The 11533-nt window shown below is 38.5% G+C and overlaps 1 protein-coding gene across 2 annotated transcripts in view; it reads right to left on the reverse strand.

The window, feature by feature from the left end:
• The window catches only part of EDNRA (endothelin receptor type A), a 30439-nt gene extending 24306 nt beyond the window's left edge, over positions 1–6133 (reverse strand). Inside the window, exons 1-2 of one of the 2 annotated variants that reach the window (XM_069012843.1) lie at positions 6001–6133; positions 2605–3106 (exon numbers count right to left, since the gene is read on the reverse strand). In XM_069012843.1, the coding sequence (XP_068868944.1) occupies positions 2605–3006 (402 nt within the window). In that variant the 5' untranslated portion in view covers positions 3007–3106; positions 6001–6133. Of the gene's footprint in view, positions 1–2604; positions 3107–5920 lie in introns of both variants that reach the window. The other variant, XM_069012841.1, reaches the window with a different exon arrangement.
• Positions 6134–11533: the final 5400 nt, after the last annotated feature.

Here is an 11533-nt window from a genome sequence, read left to right on the forward strand (position 1 = left end):
ACCCTTCGTATTGTTACTCAACAAGAGGAGCTGAAAGATGACACAGATTTTAGGATCCCTAGTGGTACAAATAGGAATGGCATTTGTTTAGCAAACTGTAAACCCAACTCCTAATGTAAGCATTACTGAATGGTTCATATGAAAAATGCTCTATAAATAGTAATTGCCTTTCTTATCAGAAGTACTAGGGCTCCCTTAAAAATGTTATAAATGCTTCACAATACATGCAGCTAACCTTAGACAACAAGGTGTTTGTATATGGTAATTTATAAGTAATTTATTTTGAAAGTTAAATCACTGAAAAATAGCTAAAAGTTAGAATTAATCTTTAAAGGTGATTTTAATTCTGCCTTCTTACATGTGGAAATTGGCAGACATTGATGTCAAGGGGCTGCAGTTTCGTTCATAGCATTTATTTATCCAACACTTCTCTGCAGCACAGAAATAATTTCTCATATAGGCTAAGGAAATTTCATTCGTACAGAGCTAATCAGAACGAAAGTTCAGCTCATCATATAAGATAGAGCAAGACAAGTGAGCCTATGGAATTCCAGAGAAGCAACAGAAAATTAATAGACAAAAATGTATTGCAAAATAATAAAGAGAATATAAAAAATATTGTTTGTTTCTTTCAACTAAACTTCTAAAGAATTTTCAGAAGACCATCAAAAGGCAATTCTGAAAGGCAAAATTAATTCCAAATTTTCATTCCTCTTTGTGAAAAGCAGCAGAGCCCTTGAAAGGTTAGAAAAAAATGTGTAATAAAAATGCTTGTTCTTTCTAAAACTTGGCTCTGAAAAGAACTCATGCCATTTTTCCTTAAAATTTGCTATCAGATATACCATGAGAAGTGAGAATGCTGCCTTAGCAATTATCCATAAAGACACAAGGGTAATTTACCAGGGGGGACACTAATATATCATGGGAGGTGCAGTCATAGAATCGCAGAATTGTCTGGGTTGAAAAGGACCTTAAAGATCATCCAGTTCCAACCCCCCAGCCATGGGCAGGGACACCTTCCACTGGACCAGGCTGCTCGGAGCCCCATCCAGCCTGGCCTTGTGCAGGCTCTGAGTCCAGCTAAGAACCCCAGTCCCATGTCCCATTAGGCATTCACCCAGCTATGGAAGACAGGTGAATCCCAAAACAGGTAGAAGCTAATCTTTCTCACCAATTTATGAATCCAAAATACAGATATCTTATCAACAAGTTGTCAGCTTAATTTTCCAGGTGGAGTATTGAAAAGTGTGAACTAGAATTTCCATTAAATCACATCCATAATTACTTAAAGTCATCCTAGTGTCAAATTCATATTATATTAAAACCAGATAAAGTTAAAAGACTTATCTGTAATTTTTACAACTGGAAGATCAGAACCAGGTGCTGCATTTCACCATAGAAAATATGCCTCTGTACAAATGTAATCTATGCACACAGAGATAATTTAAATCCATTAATTAATTCAAACTTTATGATGTTGTCCTATGAACACCTGTGTTATTAAGCAGTTATGATGCCAATGCTATATAAATGCAAAATGCATCTTTTAAAATCACTGTTTCTTTTATTTTAAAATCCAATTTGAAACCACAGGGCACTAGTTAATATAAAACCACGCATTAAAATGTTTCACTTAAAACACATGTAAATAAAAGTCTTTGGAATCTTTAAGGGCTGAAATTATGAAGAACATTTTTTCTTAATTATATGACTTAAACTTTTATTTACTAACAAAAACACTTCATCTTTCTGCTGAGAAAAGAAAGAAGTGAAATATCCTATCAGCTATGCACCTGTGTACCATCCACAAAGAGTGAGATACAAGATTACAAAATTATTTGATTATTTTCTCAGATAAGTTAATATCAATGAAATATATTAAAAAAAAGCTCAGTTCTGCTCATTCGTTCTGGCTTGAATTATATTAGTAAATATAAATTGCATTAGAAAAAGCATTGTTTTATGGCTTTGTTCAATTAAAACACCAGGACAGGATAACTTTATACCAGATAAAAGAGCTGATGAGGAGCCTTTTCACACTTTGACAAAACCAGATGAAATTTAATATTTCAGAAATGGTCTGTGATATAATTGGAATAATTTTGAGACTCTGCTATTAATGAATATTAAATGAAAACCTTAAGGCTCAGCTTAACTGACATAATCTCTCCCTGCAAAACCATAATACGAAGCCTGCATATCACAGGGAGTATTTTCTGTAAAAATATGAAGTAAGGATTGGATAATATAAAAATAGCAACTAGTCCATCAAGGAGGAGAACAGTTTATAAAAAGTTCTTCCCTCATAAATTCTTTTGCTAGCTATAGCAGCTATGAGAAATGAAGAGCTCCTGTGAAATGAAATGCCCAAGGCCACACTTTGGTTAAGAGCTATGAGCTACATCATCTTTAGTGGGAGATACACTTTTTCTTGATGGACGTGAGACCTGAGAGCAAGGTTTTTGTTGCAGAACAGAAAGGAGTTGTATTGTTTCCTTAAGTGCACTATTCATTGACAAAAACCCACTAAATAGAGGAGGAAGCACAGAGGAGAGGCAGCGAACCCCTAAGGAACCGCAGTTAGAATGGAGCGTGGTATCCTACCTTGTACACGATGATGGGGATATCAATGACAATATAGATAAGGTCTCCCAGTGCCAGGCTGGCTATCAGTGCATTTGGGCCATTCCTCATACACTTGTTCTGGTAAATGATCCTCAGCAGAGTCGCATTCCCAACCATCCCGACGATGAAAATAGCACAGGATACCACGGTGTTAATGTACTTAAAAGTTTCAGCAATCTTTGTCTGCTGGGAGCATTTGACAGTCTGGTTGGACACCGGGGGCTGTATGGTGGTGAGGAGAATGCTGGATTCCATCCCTGAGAAGGTGGAAAGGGGGTTTCCTGAGTCACTCCGATTGGCAGCGTCTCTGTCAGAGCTGTCACTGAGGACAAATCCAGGGACCAGAAGCAGTAAGGAAACCCTTAAACACAAGGCTTCCATCCTGAAGTCCCCAACGAGCAAATTCAGTGAGACAAGGGTTTGGGTTTTTTCTTCAGTATTTCAGTGAGATACTTCTCACTTCTTCACCTGCAGAGAGAAACTGTAAGCAAAAAAAGGAAAAGAAAAAAGAAGCACATAATCAGTACATCAGGTAGTATAACATGTCCTGTTTCTCACTTAGGGAGGGTTATCTGAATGTTCAGCCTCTGCAGCACATATATATATAAACACCTGTTTATACTCACTTTACCCCCATCACCTGTCTGACAAAAGACAAACACAAAAAAATCCTTAAGTAAGTGATAGTTTATGCAAATAAGATCCCACAAAACCCATTTAGCTTGAGACAGAATTTGTATAGGGATGGAAAAAATAAGGTGGATGAAATTCTGTTTTAAAATAGAGTCTTGCAGGAAAAGTCGGCCTGACTTGGAGACTGCTGAATGGTATTGTAGCTAAAATAAGAAGTTATTATTTTCTCTTTGAAAAAGAAAGGTAACAGCACTGCATTAAAAACTACATGTAGTAAATTCATCAAATTTCTGAGTATTTTTGGTATATTGCAACAATTAGTCTTTGTATTATTTTTCTCTGACTTACTACCTGGATTTCAAATTAAGACTGAAAAGACATCTATTTCAAATATAAATCTGGACCAGATCCAAAATTCCTAAATATTAGGAGGAAGATTTTATAGTCCTAGGATAGACCTCTGGCCAGGAAAAACCTTCAAACTTTGTGATTTGGTCCTAAGTGTAATTGCAACTCATGCTGAGTACTTATCCACAGTGAAGTTAATAATAAAAATTTAAGCTGTTTTAAAGATAAAAAACACTTGGCTTAGTGTTCTAAGCAACAGCTCATGACATTTCCAGGTAGGGAAGAAAGCATCATAGAATCCTGCCCCAGTAAGTGGGAGTGCCTGTGTGTAACCCCTGCCACAGGCAGTGTAGATGCTAAACCTCCAGTGAAACCAGGGATGCCACTTAAGTCCATTTTCTTGAAGCCTTGATTTAGTTTAAGATTCTTTTTTTTTTTTTACATGGCTTATATCTGCAAAACAAGACAAAGTGCTGCAGTGTTGACAAAAGAAGAGTAGAAAATAAAGTATTTATAACTTCCTGATTTCCAGGGACTTGCCTGAAGTATTTGGGAGGATCCTTTTAAATAAATTAATCCTAATTTCATTCCCTATGGGGCTATTAAATCAGAGTTTATAGCAAGATGTTTACCAGAAAGGAGGGGGAAAATTTACTGATAGTACTTCTGGAGCAGGCACAGTATAAATATTTACTACTATTGCAGGCTTCTGTTGTGTGTGGTCTGTGGAAGTGTGTGTGTACCTCTAAACAGCAGCAGATGCGATGCTAACCTGAGTATTTCTGTCTGGCATGCAGAGTGCTGTCCCTCACAGACCAGGGATCCACCTTTCAATCCTTTTATTGCTGTATTTGAGATCAGGAGCTGACCAACTGGCAGTTCCCATGGGCTTTATTTCAAAGTTTGATGTACTAAATAGTAAATCCTTCTTTAATTAAATTAAATACTGGTTATGATGGTATCTCAGGGCACTTAGCAGCAGCATGGTGCAAGTGTTTTCACTAGAGGTTACTAAATCATACCAGAAACAACAGAGATGTTTGACTGTAATTCTTTTCAGGCAAGGATTAATACTTGTATTATTTCCTGACAGTGGTTCCGCAATTTACAAATGGGAAAAGTGTATCACTATTAAATGGCTTTCCCAAGTAAATGTGATGGAGCTATGAACAGAACCCACAGCCCTATCTTTTAGTTGAAAGATTGGTTTCCTCCTTACTTTGTGAGTTTTTATGTGAAAATGTGATGTATGTGTCATATAAACATGGTGGTAGCATGGCAGTCACACCACCAGCATGCAAAGCTAGGAACAAAACTGCCAATTACCATCTCTTCTCTCTCCTGGAAGAAACTTTCCCCTAAGAAGCAAAACTAGAAAGTTATTAATAGACTAACTTCTAAGGGTACTTTTAAAATAGATTCCTGACAGCCCTTCATTCCTCTGTGCATAAAGTATTTATCTTGTTACAGAATGCAACATGCAACCTGCCTCGTTAGAGTAACACACTGGCATCCCTGATAACTTTCTGTGATAAGGTAATCTGGGATTGTCCTTCTTCACACTCAGCCTGGGTACATGGAGGGTGTGAGGGTGCTCTGTTAATGTGGGAGCCACCCGCCTGTGCTGTGCTTGTGCTCCTGCAGTGCTGCAGAAGCAGCCGCGGATGCAGGGAACTAAATTCCTGACTTGCCTGGAGTATCAAGGCAGAAAAATTCCCATGCCGAGGTTCGCAAGAAGAGACCGTACTAGTGGAAATGAAATTGTTCCAAGTATTAAAGACGAGCTACGACGTTAACAGGGCTTTGATCAGTGTAAGGCAGCCGAGATGCGAACAGGAGCAAATGAAGCGGAGCAGGGCAGGAAGGCACTGAAGGGGACAACGCCGGCAAGGGGGATTCTCTGGGCTGTTCCCAGCGTGCGCTGCCGGGGAAGCCGCCTGCTGCTCCCTCTCCAAGGCGAGAGGAAGCACGCTCCTTGCACCACCAGCAAAGGATCAATTCCCACGTGCATTGGCAAACCAGCGCTGCCTGCCCTGCAGCCCACAGAGAGCCTCTGGCTCTGTTAAACTTTATGCAATAACAGTTCCCCCAAGCTGCCTTGAGCCCGTCTCTTGCTCTCCCTCCCTTTCTCTCTCTCACACACTCACACCCGCGCACAGAGGTTCACCACCGCCACCGAATCCCTCTCCGGGGCGTTCCCAGCGGTGCGGAAGGTGCCCGCGGCTCGGGCCGGGCTATTCCCGAGGTGGCATCGGGATGGGTCTCCCGCAGCATCCCGCGCACTCGCCCCGCCGCGCCTCCCCGCCCGGCTCACCCTCATGCTTGGGGCTGCTGCCGCCGCCGCCGCCGCCTCGGAGAATTTCCTCTGAGTGCCTTTTCCTGGGATAGTCTTACCAGATCCTCCTGCCTGCGTCTGACTGGGTGGAACTGAAAATCTCCACCTCCGCTAAATCGGTGAACGAAAGAGACGGACTGAAGAAGTCGGAGCGTCCCCTCTCCTCTGCCCCCTCCCCCAATTAAAACAAACCTCCAGCCCGAACTGAGCCCCTGCCAATGTTAAACACAAAGGCTGCCTCCCGGGCACAGGGGAACACGGAGCTCTTTAACTCTTTCCTCTCTGAAACTGAGCACAGCTGCTTTGCTGGACTGATCTAAACCCACTGCTGCAGCTGCCTGCTGACGGCACGAAGGATTCTCAGGAAGGGTCTGTATCTGATCCCACCAGACGGCAGAGGAGCCATGAGCAAAACGGGGAACTGATTAAATAAACCGCTCTTGCTTTGCATTTGCCCTAGGGTTGGCCAGGATCAGAATCTCTGAGACAATCAGTAAAACTCTATGTGTGAGAGTTTCAAACAGCTGGATCAGTAAATGGAAACTGCTCCTGAGTGAAAGTTTCTTTGATCCATCCAGGACACACCTTGCTGATGCATCTTAGTTGCATTTACAAGGATAATAAGAGTGTGGCATTTTCTGTCATTCCTGTGTTTTCTATTACTGTTCTTCTGTCAAGACAGAGGTGCAAAAATATTTGTGCAGAAAAAGTGGAAAGTTCATTTATACCTAATGATATTTTCTCACAGTGAGAAAAAATGCAAGTATGTCAGAGGGAGCAGCTTGTACTGGAAAAGGTTTCAAAATCCCTTCATGCTAGCAAGTTTATGAAATTTTGAGTCCTTTGTTGAATCATTTCAGGTTTCTCATTTCCTGGCAAGTTTTCATCTGGTTGTACCACAGAAATTAGTTTCTGAACATATATGGGCTTCTTTTGAATAAAAAAAGGCAATTTTCCTAAATAAGATGCAAAAATATGTCCTCGTGAAACTGCAAAAGCAGAGTGAAAAGAATGATAGAAAATGTGATGCTAGTGGCCTGCAGAATTAAAATATCTGGCACTAAATCGTGTAAGAAAATGTTTTAAACTTGATCAGTTTTGCATAGTTAAAAGTGTGCTTCTGTAGTGTGTTTGAAATCATCTGATAAATATTGAACAGGAAAAACCAGCATCTGGATCGACTGGATTAGCAGTACTTTATTACTTCTGGAAAGTCATCTCAGCTAACTGAAGTGTCAAAACACAGGATCTTTGAAGGAACATACATGTTCAGGCTGAGAATCAAAGGGAGTCTACTGTTTGCAAATCAGGTAGAAATTTAATTCAAAATCTCAGGTTGCCGTGAAGTTGAATAAATGCTGATAAGCCACTAAATTATCCAATACTACTAAAAAAATTCTTTACAGTTTGTTAATTGATGCTTAGTGTTAATGATTTGCTTTGTCAAGAATCATCTACATGGTAACTTGTTGGAAAAGCTGTTGAAGAGTTGGAAAGGCTATCATTAAAAACCATGTGCACTTTCTGGAGTGCTTTATTGAATGCAATTCTTGAATTTCCTCTGTGTTCTATAAACATTGTTAAGACCCTATTCCTTTCCTGGGACCATTTGACCTTTATGTCTAAACAATTAGAGCTGTAGCAAAAAAAAAAAAAAAAACCAAAAAAAAAACCAAAACCCAAACCAAAACAAAGCCAAAAAGTATATTTCTGATCTCATTCAAACACACATTTGTTCTTCCAATTCATAATACCATGATTCCATGCATAACTATATTTACTATTACATGAAATAAATGTAATGAAATGATCAGATTTACTATGCTGTTAAAGATCTGTTTCTAGACAGCATTTATTACCATTGTGAGTGCATCTTTTATTGCCAACCCACATAAGTAGTATTAGCTATTAGAAATTACTGATCCGTGTTCTTTGTTATTTTCACTGTTGCTGATTTTTAAAATGGACACTTGTTTTGTCTTTAATCTTCTACATGTCTAAAGCTCAGCTGACATCATCTTAAACTAAGATAAATTCAAAAATTGTATTTAATTGTTCCTGCTTTTATGGTGTTCAGGAAAGTAACATGGAAAAGGAAGTTTTCATGTATGAATTATGCAAAAACTGCAGTTGCAAATGCAGCTGACCTCAGCTACTGAGGAAAGTGATAAAATGCAGTTCTTTACACCAAGATGTTTTCAGCTGTTCGAGACACTTTCACCATCATTGTAGGACTGCTATCCTGTGCGTGGAAGAATTCTTGACTGAGGACTCTGTGTACCAGTTTCAGCACAGTGAAAGTGTTTCCTCTGACCTCTTCTGTTTTGTGTCTTCAACAAACTACTTAGCTTGTCTTGCATAACTTCAGAGATTCAGAGTGTGGGCAACATATCAATCTCATTAGAAAAAAAAATACTGGATTTGCAGCTGGAGTGAAGAAGACTATCAGCATTTTGTAAAGCTATTAATTTCCATGAAGCCTTCAGGTATTAGAAAGGAATACTTTCATTTTATTGGATTGAAATGGATATTGAGCAAATGTATTACCTGTAGAGCCACTTACCTCCTCAGATTTGGTATGAAATAGGAACATATGCTCATCAGGTCACAGAGTCCTAAATTGCATTACTGAGATTCAAAAGACCAAAATCAAAACTAGACATTGTCCATAATTGGCATTTCCATAAGTAGTCAGTTGGTGTGCTTATAATCTGTAGCATTTTCAGACAATCCAAAGTTATTCATCACAAAGAATGTCTATTCTTTATTTAGATATTCAGAATTACACTGAATATCTAATTACTCTGCATTCTTTCACTAGATTTCTGATACAGTTTTTATCAGAAATAATACAAACAATAGAAAATAGGAGCTACTTGGATTATTTGGAAAAATGAACCTAGATACTGCTGGTTACAATACTGGATAACAGTTTCACTTTGAATTCAATATCTAGATCTAGTGAACAAGAACTCAGCAAATCCAAAACTTCTCATGGAAACATGCTGATTTCAAAAATACTTATTGGGCAGGTTTTTCAAGTTTTGCTACTCCAGCTCAGTCAGAAGTTGCACCTCATTGAACAAAAAGAAGAATCATCCAAACCGTAGAGAGTATTTCTGTCTTGAGTAGATGATCTGTTCTTCAACAACAGATGCACCTATGCAGCTGCTTTAGAAGAATTCAGTTAAAAAGAGCACTCTCCAGAAAATGTAAATTCATAGAAACTCAGGGCTCATTAATTCCAGTGATCATTGAACCAGTTATTTACTCCTGTTACATAACATTTCTGTTTCCCAGCAGCTGCTTTATTTAAATTGTATCTCCAATAATGCCATATCTGTAACTCTATTTATGTGCCTAGCACAAATAAATCCACTCTCTGGCAAGGCTGTCTTGCTCTTCCCTCCCTCCTTGCCCTCTCCTTTCCTCCCTCCACCTTCCTCATTTCTCTGTCTCTCTCATCTGTTTCCTTCATGCTAATAGAAAATTTTGGCAATTAACAATGTGAATTTCTAATTCAAAGAGAATTCTAGTGAGAATGCTGTTGTATTAGTTTAATTCCATAACTGGAAAGGTGCTTGTATTAGAACCACTGAAATATTCCTGCCCTTGGGCTATAGGAACCTGAACCTGTGAAAGAATCAAAAGGGATAAAGGATTGAATTTTAAAGGACAAAATTGACCATGGAGCCAAACAATTAATACAGGAACAACTGCATGAGATACTGACCCCAAAAGGGAATATTAGTCAGGAACTGTGGATTGGGTGTATCTAAATTTTACAGAATCTTGATGGAAAAGTTTGAGTAAGAAGTGAGCTTCCTGGGCCTTTAGTGTGTAGATTGGAGAAATAATAGTATGTGTTGTTAGTTCCCTTCAATTACTGAGCATTTCAGATTCCTCTGGGGAGCATTTACCTACTGTGTTAAATACAATAAACTAAGAACATTTCAGAAAAGATTTACTGGGAGAGGTAATGTTATTGGTCTTCATTTCCATAGACGAAGCCCTAATTTTTAAGCTCTGGATTTTATCAATCTACTTGGTGTGAGGCAGTAAAGAAGAGAGAACCAGACTCTTCTCCCTCATTCTCAGTGATGGAAGAGGAGGCAAAGGCACAAGAAATGTCTTCTTGAAGTACTAGAAATTAAATTTAAATATAGGAAAATCACTTTCACTGTAAGAATCATCAAAGAGTGACACAGGGTGCCCACAGAGGTTGGAGAATCTCCATCCTTGAAGATATTCAAACCCCACCTGGACACAGTCCTGAGTGACTTGCTTTAGGTGGCTGGGCTCTGAGCAGGGGCATGGACTAGATGATTTCTAAGGGTCTCTTCCATTCTCAAAAGTCTGCAAAGCTGGGATTCTGTGATTCAGATGAAACTTCCATTATGTCAAGAATATTTTGACTTGAGCTCTGCAATTATGGAGTTCAAAATTCTTCAAGTTATGTTGTTTCTATTGGGAAATGATGTGGTATTGAATTGAGCGGGAATGTCACACACACACACACGAAAGAGGACTTGTAAGTTAAAGTCTTCTGGCAAGTTGGATATTGTCCAAAAGGATAATGTCTCATGTTTAGTGAAATATTTAGCAAAGAGTGTACTTTTTAAATATCAGCTCCATACAGAAATTATGTTCTTCTTCTCTTTTGAGGCCAAGACAGCAAAATACAGCTCCCTACAGCACTGTAGGGAGCATTTGGGGATCTTCAGCTGTTCTCATTCTTCATCCCCATTGTTTCAGGCTACTCTGAAACTGGCTGTGAGCTAAGGGAGTTCAAGGAACCTGCTCCAAAAAGACCAGTCTTCAATGGTGACAGATAAAAATATTTCTACATAAATCCCTAAATACGCAGTAAAATGAAGAACAATAAAATAGCAATATGTAACAGAAGATGCCTGTTACATAATTATGAAATGAGTGGAATTATGCAATGAGCAATTAAAAGCATACCAAAAAAAAAAAAAAAACCCAGGAGGAAGGATAAGCAGATATAAAGATAAATCAAAATTTGATTAAAAGAACGTCAAGAAGAAGACAATGTCTTAGATTAGAAAATCTTCCATATCTTACAAAAGTGTCAATCTGCATTTGCAGATGGAAGCCTGTGTAGAACACAAGTTCTGTGATAGAGGAATGCTGTTCTGCTGCCAGATGCATCTTTTATTATCTTAAGCACTAATAAACTTGTCTAGATAAGATAGTGAGATATTAGAATACCATTTTATCTTAATCTAAATAAGGTTAAAATTATTTCTATTGGCTACTCTGCAATGAAGCTGTTTTTCATGGAAAACCCTGACTCATCTCATTTCTTTCTAATATTTCTACATTATCTAATTTTTGTTAGTGTAACTAAAGCTAAGTTGAAATAAGCTGCTTGTACATTTACTTTGATACAGTAAAGTCCCATTCTTATATCCTTCCACATTAAATGGTTAGCATAAACTATTCCACATATTATCTTACTGCAAGCCACATGTGTAGGCCTATTTCCAGACTTATCATTAAGTGATAGGTTAATTACAAACTTCAGTGTGTTTTTATAGACAGAGGTAAGGAGTTCTCTGCAATGCAATT

The sequence above is a fragment of the Aphelocoma coerulescens genome, chromosome 4 (assembly GCF_041296385.1).
Source record: "Aphelocoma coerulescens isolate FSJ_1873_10779 chromosome 4, UR_Acoe_1.0, whole genome shotgun sequence".
NCBI lineage: Eukaryota > Metazoa > Chordata > Aves > Passeriformes > Corvidae > Aphelocoma > Aphelocoma coerulescens.